Source organism: Pinus tabuliformis, chromosome 5_2 (genome assembly GCF_031772625.1).
Source record: "Pinus tabuliformis cultivar Carrire ecotype Pingquan chromosome 5_2, CPIR1, whole genome shotgun sequence".
Lineage (NCBI taxonomy): Eukaryota > Viridiplantae > Streptophyta > Pinopsida > Pinales > Pinaceae > Pinus > Pinus tabuliformis.
Window position 1 is genome coordinate 572,680,405 of NC_142306.1, and position 18,978 is coordinate 572,699,382.

Below are 18,978 nucleotides of genomic sequence, written 5' to 3' on the forward strand. Positions count from 1 at the left end.
CAAAGAGAATCTCCATCAAGCTCAAAATCGCATGAAGCAACAGGAAGACTAACATCATTCAGAGAACAAATTTCAAGAAGGGGATCATGTATTCTTGAGGTTGCAACCATATAAGAAAACATCACTCAAAGAAAAGGGTTGTCAGAAATTATCTCCAAAATTCTATGGACCGTATCAAATACTTCAGCGCATCAGAGAAGTAGCCTACAAGCTAGCCTTGCCACCCACTGCAAAAATCCATCCCATCTTCCATGTCTCATGCCTTAAGAAAGTGGTTGGGAACCATTGTAGAATTCAAACTAGTCTACCGAAATTGGATGAAGAAGGTTCAATTTGGCTCCTACCTAAATAGGTTCTTGACACATGAGAATGGCACCTACATGGCCGCACGATTAAGGAAGTCCTCGTCAAGTGGAAAGACACCTCTCCAGAAGATGTGACTTGGGAACCAGCCACTGTTCTTCAACAGTTTCTGCAGCTTCAGCCTTGAGGACAAGGTTATTTTTATGGGGGAGGGCATGTTAGGGTCTAAACCTAACCCCCTTGTTTATGTAATAAGGTCGAGTCATAGTTATAGTTAGTTAAAGAGTCCATAAAGCCCATATTAATAATTGTAAGCGGTTGACCAACATTTAAAGAAGGGACAACAATTAGTTGCAAATGGGCCATGGTATTAGATAGATGGTATTAATAAGAACCATGGTACTGACCCATGGTATTGAATGTATGAATCCTATATAAAGGATAGAGACTCCCTATGAGGAGTGTCGTGTCTTATTTTGTAATTGATCCTGGCTCTATTGGAGGTTGCCCCCTTGAAGAGGTAAGTGAACATTGCTTTCCTTTATGAATAATAAAGTACATGTTGTTATTTCTTATTATTCTGTGTTTTGGGTATATTTCTTCGCATATTTGGTATTTTGGTATCTTTTCACAGGTCAAGAGCATAACAATATCCAACCAACAAAAAACCAAAAGACAGAAAACTGAATTGCAAGGTGAATTTAAAAAGATTAAGCCATCACTTTTTGAAGGGGAATCAGAAGAGGCAGCAAAAGCTTGGCTCATTGACATGGGAAAATATTTCCAGATTTATGAGTACACAGATAAACTAAAAGCAAGATTAGCAGTTTATCAGTTAAGAGGAAAGGCCACCTTGTGGTGGGAAGAAATCAAAACAGTAAGGAAAATCAATGAAGAGGAAGTTACCTGGCATGAATTCCAAAAGCATTTCAAAGATAAGTATTTAACAGAGCATTATTACGATGAGAAGGCAAAGGAATTTCATGAGTTAAGGTTGGGAACCTTAACCATGGATGAGTACGTGACACACTTTACCTCCCTACTACGTTATGTGCCTTACATGCAAGAAGAAAAGGCCAAAATTTAGCGCTTCATCAGCAGTTTGCCCAATTTTATGAAAGAGAAATTAGAGTTTGACTACCCCAAGACAATGGATGATGCTGCGAAAAGCCCACATCTGCTATCAACAAATGAAACAAAAGAATGAAGGATCCAAGGGAAATTTAAACAGGAAAGGTAGAAGTCTACTTCCAAGCAAACATTCAAGATTTGTAGGTAGCAGAATCATATAGAAAAATCCTCTCAGTAGATTTCCAGCCAGGAATCAAGCCAAGATGGATTATTCGGAAAACAGACATTCAAAAGGAGCTACTAAATTTTTAAATGACCCACAATCCAAACTGCCACTACAGTGCTAGGGATACAGAGAATCACACTATTATAAATATTATCCACATAAAGCAAGAACACATCAGTTATCAAACATGTAAGAAGCATCCACGGTGGAAGACGTGGCAAGGAGCATTTCCATAATTAATGCTTCCCTAGATGATCATTAAGCAGAATTTTAGCTCACCATAAATGTGAAGGTAAGATTGCTAAGCAACCTGTCTCTGTTTTATTTGACCTAGGTGCTAGCTTAAGCTACGTTAGTCCTAAGGTGGTAGATAAATGTCAACTACCGAGTAATAAATTTTCAAAACCATGGTTAGTTCAACTAGCCATGAGAACAAAAATAAGGGTAACCGCAAAGATAGAATGTTGTCCCATAATGATTTCGGGACAACCTATTTACATAGACCTCAATATATTGCCTTTGGATTCTTATGACATACTAATCAGGATGGACTGGTTAGAAAGGTGTTGGTCCTTAGTGGACTGCAAACAAAAAACTGTCAGTTTTATTGTTGAATCGGGCAAAAGGGAGGAACTCCAAGGCATTAAAACTAATACCAAGTTACGTCCCATTACTGCTAGTCAGCTAGGAAGATGTATTAGAAAAGGTTGCCAAATATATGTTGTTCAGGTGGGATTTACAAACACTAAAAATAAGATGACCTCTCTGGAAAATATTCTTGTTATTCAGGAATTTGTTGATGTGTTTCCAGAATCCATTCCAGTTCTACCACCAAAGTGTGACATTGACTTCACCATTGAGTTAATTCCGGGTGCAACCCCTATATCCAGAGCCCCTTATCGCATGAGCATACCTGAATTAACAGAACTCAAAATGCAGCTTTAGGAGCTTTTAGATAAAAAGTATATCCGGCCCAGTGTGTCCCCTTGGGGAGCCCCCATATTATTCATATGAAAAAAGGATGGGACCTTGAGATTATGCATCGATTATCGACAACTAAACAAACTAACCATCAAGAATAAGTATTTGTTACCACGTATTGATGATTTTTACCAAGTACAAGGAGCCAAGGTATTTTCGATTTAAGATCCGGTTATCATCAAATAAGGATAAAGGAGGAAGATATTTACAAGACAACGTTCCACACTCGCTATGGTCATTACGAGTTCGTGGTATTTTCATTTGGCCTTACTAATGCCCCAACCACATTCATGAGTTTGATGCATGGTATTTTCTAGCCCTACCTTGACAAATTTGTGCTGATTTTCATAGATGATATCTTAATATATTCTAAGAATCAGGAGGAGCATAAAGAACATCTAAAAATAGTATTGCAAACATTAAGGGAAAATCAGTTATATGCCAAATTCAACAAATGTGACTTTTTCAAGGATCAGATCTAGTACTTGGGTCACGTTATATTAGCAGATGGCATTGCAGTGGATCCAGAAAAGATCAAAACAATCATGGAATGGATAGCTCCAAAGAATGTCGCTGATATCCGATCATTCTTGGGATTAGCTGGGTATTACCATAGATTTATTAAGGGATTTTCAAAAATCACCTTTCCAATGACCTCCTTACAGAAAAAGGGGTGCACTTTCCACTGGACAGCAGAGTGTCAACAGAGTTTTGAAAAACTAAAACACCTACTCACCACCACACCAGTGTTAAAAGTGGCAGATCCGGAAAAGTCTTTCGTGGTTTGCACAGATGCAAGCAAAGAGGGCGTTGGTGGGGTGCTGACACAAGAAGGAAAGGTGATTGCTTATGAATCTCGAAAGTTGAAGGAATATGAACAACGATATTCAGCCTATGATCTTGAGTTGACAGTAGTGGTGCATGCACTTAAAATGTGGCAACATTACTTGCTAGGGAAGAAATTTTTGCTGCTAACAGATCATAGTAGCCTTACAATTTTTTTAGACAATCTAGCTTGAACGCTCGACAGGCCAGATGGACAACCTTTCTAAGTGAATTCGATTTTGAAATGAAACATTTAAAAGGGAAGGAAAATCGTGTTGCTGACGCACTAAGCAGAAAGTTACATTGTATCTATGAGGTTCAGATGAGAAAAGTAAGTTCAAATATTCTTGAAATCATAAAAGAAGCAACTAACATAGACCCAGAATATTCCTTCCTTTGGTACAAACAAAAGAAGCTTTGCTGAAAAATGAAAAGTCAGAATTTGAAATAAATTCCGATAATCTCACTTTTAAGAATAGAATTGACATTCCTAACCAAAGTTCGGTTAAAATTTTTGTGTTGGATGAGTTTCATAGGAAGCCTTGTGCTCACCACCCTAGTTATCAGGAATTTTTTTTAGCCATCAAGAAAGGGTACTTTTGGCCCAGATTGAAGAAGAATATTACAGAATATTTGTCCAAATGTTTGGAGTGTCAGCTGGTAAAGGCAGAGCACCTGCATCCAGCTGGGTTGTTGCAACCATTGCCCTTTACGGAATGGAAATGGGAGACTATATCCTTAAATTTCATCATTGGCTTACCCCACACAAGGAAACGACATGATTCAATTATGGTGGTAGTAGAAAAATTTAGTAAAACAAGTCACTTCATACCGGTGAAGTCCACATACAAAACCTTGGAAATCACGGACATATTTGTGAAGGAAATTTTTCGCCTACATGGGATACCCAAAACAGTGATTTCAAATAGGGACGTGAAATTTACTTCCACCTTTTGGAAAAATATATTTTCGGGTTTAGTTACTTAGGTCCAATTTAGTACCGCTTACCATCCCCAAACGGATGGACCAATTGAACCAGTAAACCAGGTATTGGTAGACATGTTACGCATGTTTGTGATGCAGCAACCACACAAGTGGGAGGATTACCTCCATTTAATGGAATTTGCATATAATAATGGACATCACGAATCGCTAGGCATGAGCCCCTTCGAGGTGTTGTATGGAAGAAAGTGCAGAGTGCCCATACACTGGAATAACCCATTTAATAAGTTCGCAGTGGGTCCTGACATGCTAGCTGAAATGGAGGAGATAGCGAGGAAGATTCAACAAAATTTGAGGGCAACCCAAGATAGGCAGAAAATGTATGTAGATAAAAAGAAGACCTACAGGGAATTTCAACCAGGAGATCATGTTTATCTAAGAGTGAAGCCCCAGAAAAGTTCATTGCAGTGGTAGGGTTGTGCTAAATTAGCACCTCGATACTGCGGCCCCTTTCAAGTCTTGGAATGAGTTGGACCGGTGGCCTATAAGCTTGCGCTACCAAGCCACATTTGGGTCCACAATGTATTTCATGTATCTTTACTAAAAAAGTATGTGTATAACCCTCAACACATTATTGACTGGGAAAATATTCAGGTAAAGAGTTAAGTAGGGTTAAGAGCATATATATTGTTTTGGTTTTAAGAAAATGGAATATAACTGAGAATTATTTTGTGGTGCAGGTCGAACTGGAAGGAGAGTTCCTGGCAGAACCTCTTCGTATTCTCGATCAGAGAGAAACCAACTTGCAGAAGCGAGCCATCACCCAGGTTAAAGTGCAATGGAAGCACTTTGGCCTAGAAGAGGCCACCTGGGAAGAGGAGGAATTTATGTGAAAAGCTTATCCGACATTGTTTTCTAAAGGAAGAGAGAACACTAGGGACGGTGTTCCTCATATGGGGGGGAGATGTAACACCCCAAAATTGCATTAAAATTACTGAGAATTACTAAGTAAATCTTCACTAGATGTTAATTTAAGTTTTAATTCATTTTGATGTTTAACATTAAATGACTGAGGCTGAAAGGCCAAGAAACATTTATTATGGTTATCTTGTGATTACCTAAATTATCGGTAACACTATTTTAACAAGAATAAAGTTGTTTTGTTTTAGTTAAAAGAAATGATTACCAAGAAACAGTTACCCTCTGCCTAAAAAGGGAAATATAGGGAGGGGAAATGGGCAAGAAAATCCATCCTAGAGCTGGGTGGAATAAACCAGTTGGAAGGTTGCTCAATATAGTCAAACAGATAGTACTGAGATAGAGGCTAGACAAGAATCCATAGGCCCATGGTATTGACTATAATTGGATATAATCCAGCGTGGAAGGTAGAAAGTGCTCGGGGGAGAGTATGGATGTGATTGTCAGACTCGTGGCTGGGAGGATAGACTTTCTGAAAAGTATTATTATTATTATTATTGTTGTTGTTGCCAGATAACAGGTAAGTATGATAAATAACCTCCAACATTTAGTATTGGTATGTGTATTTTTCTTTGGACTTACAGGATAATAAATGCGTAATATAGAATGTTTTTAAAGATGATAGACTGCAGATGCTATCATTAACTTGTAGGTTAGACAAATAAATGAAACAGAGGGCTCACTTATGTGTGAAAACCCCGAAATATATGATGGACAATGGAGCGGATATAGTGGAATTAATTTCTTTTCAAATCCAAAATAGGAGATAATTCCTAAACTGTATTACTAAATATAACCTAACAGTAAAATGAAGGAATTACAAATATCTTTCTAACAGACTCTAGAATAAACATGAATATTATTAGAATAACAATTTGAAAGGTTGAATACATGTTAACCAATTCTCCTACTCTGAGTTAAGTAAAGAACAATTCAATATATATATCATGACAATAAAAACCCTCGGAATAATCTTTCCCCATAAGATTCTACGTAATAAATAAATGTAGGTATAGATAGGAAATCACTATAAATAGTTTGGCTGGACCCGCATATCCGAATATATATATATATATATATATATACTGTGTACATATGAATAAGGTTGTAGGACCTTGAATCCCGTAGTATTGAGACAAAATGAATATATTATATTAACAATTGTATTAAACAACAAATACGCATAACTTAACAGTTCAGAGCAATCTAAGAAACATCAAACACTATCCGAGAGGCCACCTAGAGGCACTGTCGACTCTTGCATGCATTTAAGAAGGAATTCATCCGATCTTTCTTTAAAACAAAACTCAAACCTTGGAACCAGTCACAATATCAATACATTTAAATTTACAACAAAAAATAAGAGCATTTGACAACCAAAGCACATATTTTGATTAACTTACAACAAAAATGAGAAGTTTATGTGTGCATAACTTAATCATAATGAGAATAACCCTCCATGAAACCTTGTAATGACAGGCCATAACAAACTATCAAAGATCTCAGCGCCAACCTATAAAACAACCGGAAGGCTATAAGCCCTTATGAAATTAATGGCTGTGGACTCAAACTTTAGGTTTCCCATAAGATTGCTTACTTGTCATAAAACACCATGGATTAGTAAAATCAGTGCAGACAGAAACCCTTCCAGTGTAATAATGAGTTTCTTAATGATAACATGATTTCTTACCTGGAGTTGAGGCATCCTCATGCTGAATCGATAATTTGCAGAATGACGAAGGGTTTTAGTGACAATCTGGAAGCAAAGAGTAAGAATACATAAACCAACATTAAAACTATATGGAAAAGGAATTTGCAATAAACATTGTGGCCATGGAAAAATTACCTTTATCTGGTGTCTCAGGGCGCTAGTTTCCTTCCACCACCTCTGCAACCTTGGAATCCATGCTTGTAAAATGATGTCAAACCTTAGGACATGTGGTGGGCTCTAGTATTGCAGCAATGATGCTGCAACTCCTGGGACTCCCTTCTTTACTTTTATCAACTCGGGAGTTCGTAACAAACTTGGAAGCGACGATATTATATGCACAAGTACTAGCTCTTACTGCAGGCTGTCACTTGATCAGCTGGCACAAGTTTGCTAGGAGCTTAAGCCAACTTCTATGAGTTCTTAGAAGAATCTTTTAATTATGATGGATGAAAGCTAACTCAAAAGAGGCTAATCTACTTGCAGAAAGAAGTTGAAAGTTGAAAGGAAATGCAAACCGTAGTTTTATCAACTAACCCTATTGGTGCAAGAAAAGAGATGAAAGCTGTGAAAGTGGATGCCATTGACTCTTGGAAAGGTAAAATGCATGTGACTAAGCTACTTCTGAAGTAAAATCTAGAAAGAAACATCCTTTTGTATTTTTGAGTAATCTTGCAGAATTATTATGCATATGCTTTAACTGTTTTTTACTATGCAGAGGTTGATTGGCAAAATGAAATGGAGTGGGCGCTTGCAAGAGGTTGGGAAGGTGAGAAGAGGGCATAAGTGGTCCCTAGCACCCTTCTAGAGAGTTTCACAGTGATTAGATCTCGAAAAAACTACTCATGTGAACTTCTACAGGAAGTCTGCAGGGGTTCTACTAGATGTTCTATAGGAAGTTCTATAAGAATAGCCGAAAGAGGATTTTAGAGGGTTGATGGAGGAAAAACGGTGGGAAAGTGGAAATGAAGGATGGATAAGGATGTCAAGGGGTCTAGGACCTGGTAAATGAAGCTAAGGAGTGATGAACATGATTGGATTTGTTCAAGGATGGAAAGGGCAATGTTGCACAAAGATGTAGAAATTAGGGCAAATTGGAAAAGTGTGGCAAATGAAGGGAAGGAATCTTGAATTAGGGGTTGGAACAAGGTGTGTGATGAAGGAAGGGTAGGTAGGGATGTATTACAGGTGCTTTGCACACTAATTCCAAAACTGACCGAATAAAGACTAGAAAAACCAGAGATCTATCTATTTTGACCTAATCTGACCTAAAAACTAGAAACATGATGAACATAAGTTTATAGACAGGAAATCATGCAAGATAACTATGGAAACTAAGCAAGAATAGATCTAAACATTCAAGTAGAACTGATATCAACTTTTCCAACTCAAAATCTAACACTAGCAGTAGCACTGGAAGGAAAAAACAATGTTTTTGTGGCAGCAAGTATGCCTTGGTCTCAGCTCATGGTCCCAAGGAGAGAGAGATGAGATCAAGGACTAATTGATGGCCTTTTTGAAAATATTTTCTGTTACCAAATTTTCAAATAAACCTGAAGCATGAAAAACTATCTTAATCATCAAAAACAACCTAAGTAACAAAGCAAGAATTTGACCTAAATAACAAAAATTACTCTATGAATGCAACAAATAAACATAAAAGTACACAAAGGAGGTACTAGCACTTTGGTTTGGCCCAACCCAAAGAGCTACAACCTCCTAAGAAAGATCAGAGCTGGTGCAAAGCTGGATTCATCTTTATTGACCAAAAAATAATAGTTACATCCCAAAAACTGTCTACAAGAAAAAACTCGAAAATGTGCTAATACAGAGCTGCACTAAAGTGCAAAAATAGACTAAAAAAATGACTAATCTACTGACTAAAATTTGACTAACAAAACTGAGGCCCTAAGCCTTCTTATTTATACAAATTAAGGATCCCAACAGTCCTCCTAAACTTTAGGAACTCGGTTGCCAAAACTTGCAATTAACAACAACTTTACTAGCCCTGCTCGGCTGCCCTTGTGATCATCGATGTGGTGGCCCTTGAACTCCAAGCTACTGGTGGAGAATTCAAGGTAAGGGATCATAAATGAAGGGGTCACCCTCCTACAAATCCTCTCCCTTGTTCTTCCACGAATTTGGCTGCCAAGTGCTCATTAAACCTTTGATTTTGTCTCAAAATTGACCAAAAATCTGCATAAAGCACACATTAGACTTTTGGCATAATTACTAACCCAATTCACTCTATTAGCATAAATATAATAAAAAACATGCAATAAACTAATGAGAATGGTGGATTAAGTCAAATTAGGAGGCTAAATGAGCTCATATAATTACCCATTTCCGGGGCTCATCAACATGTATGTGGTTGAACCCCCCAAAACAGTGTTAAAATCCTCAAGGCTGAGAAAATAAACCCTCAGTACATTAAGGTTATAGATATACCTACTCTGGGAGGTTCCAACTTCATCACCATTTCAAACCAGATCATACCATGCGTAGCGATTAGTACTGTAGAGAACCCCAGCCACAACAGAGCAATGTGGGAGACACAAGCAACAGTAACAATGAACCACCAGAGGCGCAGATGCGAGAGGTCGGTTAGAGAAACAAACTCTAGCCATTTCCCACCATTAGATCGACAGAAGAAGATTAACAATGCTAGAATAAGACATATGGCAAGATAGGACACCAGTACCACACCTCGGTCAGGTTGCTCACCGCATGTCATCACATGCGAGTGCCAACCAAGCGAGTTGTGCCTTAGATAAATGTGTTCATTAATGTTAGAGTATCCCTGTTCGGATTTTTCCACTTGAACATTAAAGACCAACTTGCAATCACATACGAACGGTTTAAACTTTCATAAATATCTTGAATACATATATGTATGCATGCTCAAGGGTCATTATGGGCCGATGTTTATAATCTTTAGGATTGCAGGTGTATAATATTAATTTTTTTTTTGTATTTATTTTCATTTCGATATAATTATAAGTTTTATGTGAAAATTGTCGTTTAGCTATTACACCATGAACTTCCTTCAAAGGTTTAATCATGTTCTTGTAACAACCTTCAGAATTTATACGGAAACCCTAGATCTGTTGCTGAACTTTTTTCTGTGTTTCTTCACAGGATTTCATGGAAAATATACCTTTGTTACTTTTGCAGATTCAGAAATTGATCACCCAAAATCATACAAATAGAAATGCAAAATCCACTTTCACAATGAAATCAATTTGTTTTCAATTTATTTTAACCCAAAAATGTACATAATCCCGAAAACTAAAAGAAAAATGAAAGGCAACTCCACAAACGGTCGTGAATCCCCTTTGTTAATTCACATTCCAGAATATACATCTATTTAATTCATTAAATACCAATATAAATATCTAAATATATATCTATATATATATCTATATATATATATATATATATATATATATATATATATATATATATATATATATATATATTAATTAATTATTTTTAAATATAATTCTTATTTGTGGTTTAATTTTATTTGTCTTTAATGTAGTCATTATGAAATGTATATGTATTATTGAATTATATTTAATCTAGTACTGGGGTTTTCGTAGTGCATTATATTTACGCCGTAAGGCGTTCTTATGTGAAAACAACTCCTTTGCTGCCCTCGTGTCCTCTGTTTGCGCCGTTCGATTTCATGTTAGACGATTAGATTCTGATAGGCCGTTGATTTGAATTGCAAACCGCTTTAACTAAGTGGCAACGGATCGACCTTGGTTAGTGGGGCATGAATCCAACCGCCTTCATGCACAAAATTTCGTTATAGGTGGCCGCAGTATTCAACAACTGTTCCATTCTGCTGCGCTGCTGGCCACAGTTTTCGACAACTATTCAAAGAAGATTTATTTCAAGCGACAGGTTCCTTTTACAATTTATTTCAATCGACAGGTTCGTTTACAGTTGCCTGATCATATTTGTTAGTGTTTGGGGGATATCGATAATAAAGTTTGTTGGGGATAGATTTAACTCTCGAATTGTGAATGACTTCAGACTCAAATTTTTTAAATCTCAGGGTTGGATCAGTTCTGGTGTACACACAAGCAAACATTTCTCAACTGATTCCACTCAGTTAGGTTATATGCGTCATTGTTGCAGTTTAGATCTTGTTGTCACTGGTTCACCTGCTACATTGTATTGTTGAGTCACTCTGTATTGGGCCCATTAATTTCCAAATTATTTAATGACAATAGAAGCCTGTGATAGGTTTGACAGGCAAGCCCTGGTTGGAATTCATGATATTCTCTGGCAAATAATGGAAGAAGTGCCGCTAGGCTCTATTCGAAAACTCTTCTCCCTTACGGAGCCTATTGGTAGAAATGTTGCAGCTTTCTTTGCTCCTGTTGAAATATTGAACCCCATTTCCATCACCAGTTACAGGTTGGGACATTTCACCACGGCCAAGTGTGTTGTAGGGGACAGATTGCGTTGATGCCTTCAATATCAATGGTATTATAACTTTGCTCGAGGATGATAATAGTCTTGATGTTTGGTTGGCAATTTACAATGTCGATAATTTGTGTACGGAAATCGGAAAGGTTTACCCAAACAGAGCCAAGGTGTGCATCTCAGATACCTATTTTAAGCGTTCCTTGGACGGTGGCCTTGCCATCCGTGTCCACAACCCTAACAACATCCAGACGTTGACTAATCAGTAAGTTCACATGTATTCCTATTTTGAATAATGAATATTGAATGTGCTAACCATAAAGCTGTCGTATCATTAATCCCATTCATTTGTTAATTGTATCACCGTTCTAATGAGGTTTCTTCATTTTTGTTAATTCTAACAATGTTCCAGCGAGGGTTCACTTATGCTCCGATTTGGGATGTCAACAGAAGCAAGTTTGTTGAATTTCCATTAAAATAATTTCATTACTGCTCAAACCCAACGCCCAACTCTACGACATTCTCTCGCCCAGCTCCACTACATTCTCTCTGACTCCAAGTTTTTCTACTCAAATCTAAGCAGATCATGTCGTAATCTAACAACAGGTTTCCATGTTTTTTATATTTATTAATATGTTATTAATCTATAGAGGTATTTGAAGTTGAGAAAACAAATATGTTTTTTCCTATACAGGTATTTGAACTTGAGAAAAAAAAAATATGTTTTTTCCTATTAAGTTATATGCAAGTTTAGTTCTTCCAAACTGATTACAAATTTAAAAATCATAACTGACCTTGAAAAGGGAAATGTATTTCCTATTAAGTTATGCGCAAGTTAAGTTCTGCGAAACTAATTACAAAGTTTAAAATCATAATTGTATTTGAAAAAAATATATGATTTTCCTATTAATTTATATGCAAGTTTAGGTCTGCGAAATAGATTACAAATGTCAAAATCAAAATTGACTTAGAAAAGGTGAGAATACAGAGTTACAAGCAGTGGGTACAGTTCTTTCAGAAGATGTGAAATGACATCGACGGGATTTCCTTTGAACACGAGAAAACAAGATCCTCTTTGTCTCAAACTACCATCAAGATCAGCAATGCATTGCAATAAAAACCGAATTCTATTGATACCCACATGGGCACAACCAGGAGAAGGTGCATTTGCGTCAGGTTCCAAGAACCATGGATCCAAAAGAAACACAGGAAGCACATGCTTGGCATTCTGGCATGCATATTCCAAAGATGTATTATCATGAATCCTCACACCTTTTCTGAACCATATTAGAGAATTCCCTTCCATTATTTTCTTGTTAGCAATGCTGGTAGCTTTGTAGAGGGCAACGGTATTTTGAAGACGTATTGTGACAATATCATCAAACGAACTTTTTATAACTATAGTTTTACAATATGTTTATTAAATGAGTTTTATTTAATTAAAATGTGTTTGTATGTGATTTTATATATGCATTGAATTTAGATTTTAGAAAATAAGCCTTTTCCATTTAGTTTAAATTAAAGAGTTTAAAACTAAGTAATTGTTTTTAAAAGTGTAAAGGTACACTAAAAGAATAAAAGATTTGGGAAAATTATCTTGCCACTTACTCCAATGCAAGAATTGTTAAATGTTTCTATGAGTATATCTAGATCACACATATCTAAAGCCATCCAAAGACCTTAAAAATGGGCATTTAAATCTCTGAAGACTCATGAGAAGAATTAGGCTGCTATTAGGATGGAAGAAGACATTTTGGGTATTATGTCATTGTGAGTTCCTTCGGTTAGGCTTCTATTAGGATGGAACAAGACATTTTGGGTATTCAAAAAGATGTCATTGTCAGTTCCTTCGGTACGGTCCACTCTTGGATCAAGAGGAATGGGAATGACAACATAGGAGGTGGTACTGGAGTAGAGTGATGCTCTTCGAGAGGTGGAAAGAGACACTATTTCAGGAAAAACAATATAATTTCGTTTTCTCGTTAAGTTAATTTCTATGCCAATTTTGAGCTTCTAGGTTCTAAGTTTTGTAAATACAGAACCGTGATAATATAAAAGTCCTTTTAGAAGAAAAATAAGAAATTTAAAACAAATGCGTAGCACATCTCACTTGTGGTGAATGCTATTACATAAAAAATTTTGGAATAGGAGTTATCTTCTAAAGTAGACAATCTTGAATTCACCAACCAATTTCTAGTTCGTGCCTTTCAAATTCTCATCACCATTGTGATTTCATTCTTGGGCTTGCGAATAAAAGTATTAATCCTTGAATGTTTCAAACTATTTCAGGCTTGGTCTTGCCAATAAAACTATCAATCCTTGAATGTTTCAAAACACCCTTGAATGTTTCAAATCACCGTGAAAGTCCCCATAATTTCCCATTTTGGAGTAAAAGCAACACTAATGACATTGATTTTGACCCATGTTTTGATATACACATCTAGTCCATGAGATTGATTAAAATAAGGCAACACAAAAGCAATATTACTCCATGATTAATATACAAGAATTAAATATTTCCTTATATTCAAGGTGAAGCTCCATCACATCTTTGGGTTTCTATTCTCTCTTTTAAAATATTATAATATAGTATAATCATAATAAAAAATACTTACATATTAATAATATATATTGAAATTTTACATAATAGATATTAATTTTTTTATTATAAATTCACTTTAAAACATCTAAATATAAAAAAATATATATATTATATATATAATTTTCTACTATTTTTATAGATTTATTTTTTAAAACTCAATAAAACTTATTTTTATAATAAATTAATTTAGAAGCCAATGATAAATAAAATTATCTCAAGATTTAAAGGCTAGAATCATTCTTTTTCCATTGAGGATTAGAATCTTTTTTTCACTGCACTTTCTAGCAAATTCCATGAAGTTGCAGTGTGCCACCTGTCAAAAATACTTATATATTAATAATATATATTAAAATCGTGTATAATAAATATCAATTTTTTATTATAAATTGATTTTAAAACATTTAAATATAAAAATATAAATTATTATTCTAATATTTTGATAATTTTATTTTTTGAAACTCAATAAAACTTAATTTTATGATAAATTTATTTAAAAACCAATGAAAAATCAAAATATCTCGAATTTTAGATATTAAAATCTTTATTCTTTCATCTAAAATAAAATTTATAAAACTTTAAAAAACAACACACTTCCTAACTAATTCTATGACAATTACCAATTCTATGACCATTATGACAATTACCAATTCTATGACCATTACTGTGCCACAGGTTAATTTTAATGTAAAAAAAGAAAGACTAAAATACACCAACCTTATTGCTAAAATTTAACCAAACACCTCAATACAGTTCTACACGTTTATTGAATAGTATATCTTTACGCCCTAAGGCGTTCTTATGTGAAAACAACTCCTTTGCTGCCCTCGTGTCCTCTGTTTGCGCCGTTCGATTTCATGTTAGACGATTAGATTCTGATAGGCCGTTGATTTGAATTGCAAACCGCTCATGCACAAAATTTCGTTATAGGTGGCCGCAGTATTCGACAACTGTTCCATTCTGCTGCGCTGCTGGCCACAGTTTTCGACAACTATTCCATTCTGTTGCGCCGTTGTTAGCTTAAATCAAATTCTGGTGCACCCCCGTTAGTTTAAATCATATTCTAGTGAGACGAATCCCATAACAACGAGCGATGGGATGGACCCTGCTCACTGAGCATGGTTGGTCTTCCAACACTGCAGAGTGGATGGAACCAAAGAATATACGAGGGATTTCAATTCCAATCCGGATGTTCACAGAGTGTGGCAGACTGTGGAAAATGTATCAAGAACAATATTATTGAATTCTTATTTTGGCAAACTCATCGAACCCCAGGGGTGATGCCTGCAACCGATCCTTTGCTTCCAACTGTGGTTCTAAATTCCTCCACAACCTTCTGTGCATATGACGGTCACCCATCGCAACAAGAATGGCTCTTTTCTATGCCGAATATCAGAATTATGGACCAAGGGCCAAGTTCTCTCGAAAAGCTATTGGCACCCTGGGGAAGACATTCTCTGCTCTCGTACAAAGGTAGCGAGAAAGAAGGCCTATGTTTTGTTGAATAATAATAGTTATTGTCAAAGCTTTTCTGTTTGTCTCCCCTTAACTGTTTTTAAGATTGGATAGCTTACACAATTTGGTAAAATAGCTATTTTAATTGGCTAAATTACTTCGCAACCTATAGTTATGGTTATTTATGAATTTAGTTTAGCATGGTAATTGTTTGAATTCCACCCTTCGCTGGAAAGTTCATTCGACAACTTTCATATTCTCTCTCCTTACTAGCATTGTAAACTGACTGCATGTGCATTGGTTTTGCCCTCGGTGGGCACTTTCTGGTTGACCCCTCTTGTGCTAATTTTCCTGCTCAAGAAGACCCCTTTCACCCCTTGCAGCCTGTTGTATGCAATTTTTCCTATCTATCTTGTGAAAGCATCACTTTTAAGGCAAAAAATGTTAATGCTGGCACGGTTGAGAAAGGGCAGTGCACAGGAAGGGGCTATGCTGATAAACTTTGCTAGGTGCTAGGGATTGGCTTGACTCAACGACCTGCAAAATTTCTCCCATTAGCATTTAATAAACTGTTGTAACTTGTGGTAGACAGGCATTATGGTAATGAGCTTCCCTTCTTTGATTCTGTATAAACTCGTATTTTCAACGATTTTCTTTTCTCCTGGTTAACGATAAATTAAACTCAGGTCAATGGAATTGTGGTTCAATGGGCAGGGAAGTGGCTTCTCCAGAAACCCACCAGGGTACCAGTTCGTCTATGCAAGTAGGTCACTATGAGGTTTGCCCCTCATCGCTTTCAGGAAGTTGAAAAAACCTGTTACTCACTGAGCTAGGATTTTTGTTTTTGAAAGTGTTTCTTAATCAAGAGAAGCATTACAATATGTCCAAAGAGGTTGGGCACCACAAACAGTAGCAACACAATCCTGAAGGGGTGAACCATTGAACGGAGGTTCATCTAAGCAGCTGCCACAAGGGGTATTCTTCTGGGAAAATCACCCAAGAATTGCACCTAGCCCTATCCCCTTATCCATTATCCATGCCTCCAGGGAAATGAAACCTTGATGGGTGACCTGACATGCCACCATCTTCGCCTTTACTGAACCATAACCTCATTGATAGGCCTGGACTTTTTGTCTGTTTTTTCATGGTAAAACATTTTGCTCAAGTATAGAAATATGATACAATACCCATACCTTAGCCTTATGTGGGCACTTTAAAATGATGTTATTCTTCTCATTTCGATCAATTTCATCAAACTTTTCTCCTATAATGAGATTCTCAAGGAGTTGTGACACCAAATCCCCTACATGATCATGTCTTGCACCATCTAATAAAGAAATTTTTTCACCTTCCTCATCCTTTTCCTTATCATCAGCAGATGAAGCCTTTGAACCCTGCTTGCTCTTCTCCTTATCAATCACACATAAAAACTTTACACATTCCTTGTCCTTTGCATCCTCAAGTCTTCCACCATTGGCAATGGCCTCTAGAAGATTAATCACAAAACCTGCACCTGTAATGTTGCCCTTACCATTTCGGCACGTTTTCCCCCTAGATTTCTTCACTTTACCACCTGTTTTGATTGCATGTTTCTTCTCGAACCGTGGACTGATACGCTTGATCTTGGGATTATTTTCAAGACCTGGCATGAATTCGTCCGGTCCCTGGAAAATCAGCTTAGCATCATGAATGCCAGAACGTTTCATGTCAACCCTGGAGTTGACATTCAAACTAACGTTTGCCGCTTTTGAGATAAGCCTGGCAGACCTCCTTGGTGGCTCTTCTCTTCAAGAGAGACAAGACCATGCAAGACTTAATAACATATATAAAGTACTCTAGGTCTGATCCATAAGATTTCAAAAGATAATCCCTGCAAGTTATCAGAATCCCTTCCCCCAACTCACAAAAACAGATACCTATCGGTTTCTATTAGTTTATGTTCTTGTCACATATAATCTATGCTTGAGTTTATATTTCAAATCATTCTACACTTTTCGGTGTGGGTATTGGCCACCTCAAAAATTTTACAAAGGAATTTATTTAAACTATTTTATTTGTAGTTATTTACATACCTTATAACATGTCCTGGAAAAAAAATTCAAACATAAACATGGTTTTCAATTTCATTTTGCATCAATGATATACAATACATGCCTTCACCTCTTAGTTGGGGTTTAAGGTTCTTTAAGTTATTATGTTTTGGATACCAATCAATATTGAAGTCTTTCAAATTGTTTAGTTAATAAGTTACCATGTTTGGATACCAATCAATGATTTTTTAACGCTTGGGATTTATGTACCCAAGTTTTGTTTAATTAATTAAGTTATTATATTTTGGATAACAATCAATCTTGAAATATTTCGAATCCGATCTTTCTTATTATTTCTACGCTACATCGTTTTTATAGTTTAGTTTTTACCAAAAGTATTCCTGTTTATCAAAAATTCAGTTGGATGTCATGGATTATTTTCAATGAACATAACACTTTGAATCCTCGTTGATTTTGGTAGGGACATGAATTCAAATGATTTATCAAGAAGTATTCATCCATCTTTGAGTAATCTTACAAAACTCTACTGGTTCCACCCCCAGTTAAAATGCTTCAGTTGGATGTCATACATTATTTTCAATGAACATAACACTTTGAATCCTCGTTATTTTGGTAGGGACATGAATTCAAATGATTTATTAGGAGGTATTCATCCATCTTTGAGTAATCTTACAAAACTCTACTGGTTCCACCCCCAATTAAAATGCCACTCAGTTCCTGCTGCGTTATCTCTTTTAAGTCATTCTGTTTCCTCCCCATTTTCAATTACAAGCCCACCTTCAATCGCATAAAACACTCATACTCTGTTAGTCAATGTACACCTAATTCAATAACCCACAACTTCAACCCCTTTTAGATCACCTTCAAAAACCTGGGTATTTCTCAGTTGATATATGCATAGCACAAAAACAACATTCTCAAGGATTTGGGTAAGCAAACTCTTTCAATGGCATCCATGCTCTTGTTCACCTTTCTGATTCAGCAAGTGCAGTTCACACCATCTTTAGCAATTACTCCAATCCTAAAGATTTCACAAGAGTTGCAGGCTTTGGAAGACAAGTCAGAGTGGAAAACGAGAATCCTTACAAGGTCTGGGCCATCCCCATCTCCTTCAGATAAATCCTTTAGGGACCTATGGTGCCTTGATGATAGGATTGTGACTATAGTAGAGGACATCTCTTCCCCAAACATCTTGAATTTTGGCATAGGATTAACAGTGGGTTCCAGGCTTCCTCGTCAACTCTTTGGTGGGCAGCAGTCCAGGTATGGGAATCAGTTTTTTGTATCGAAAGAGGGCTATCAGGCAGCCCTTTTGAATACAATTGATGCCATCAAGAAATGCATTGTTAGGGAAGACGGATGCAATAACGTGCCTGGTTTGACAGATGGCCTGTACTTTTGA

At 36.4% G+C, this 18,978-nt stretch overlaps 1 protein-coding gene across 1 annotated transcript; it reads left to right on the forward strand.

Moving 5' to 3' along the window:
* Positions 1 to 18,522: 18,522 nt before the first annotated feature.
* LOC149160275 (thylakoid lumenal 15.0 kDa protein 2, chloroplastic-like) lies at positions 18,523 to 18,978 on the forward strand. The gene has a single exon (XM_089434564.1). The coding sequence runs from the start codon at positions 18,523 to 18,525 to the stop codon at positions 18,976 to 18,978; it is 456 nt and encodes a 151-aa protein (XP_089290690.1).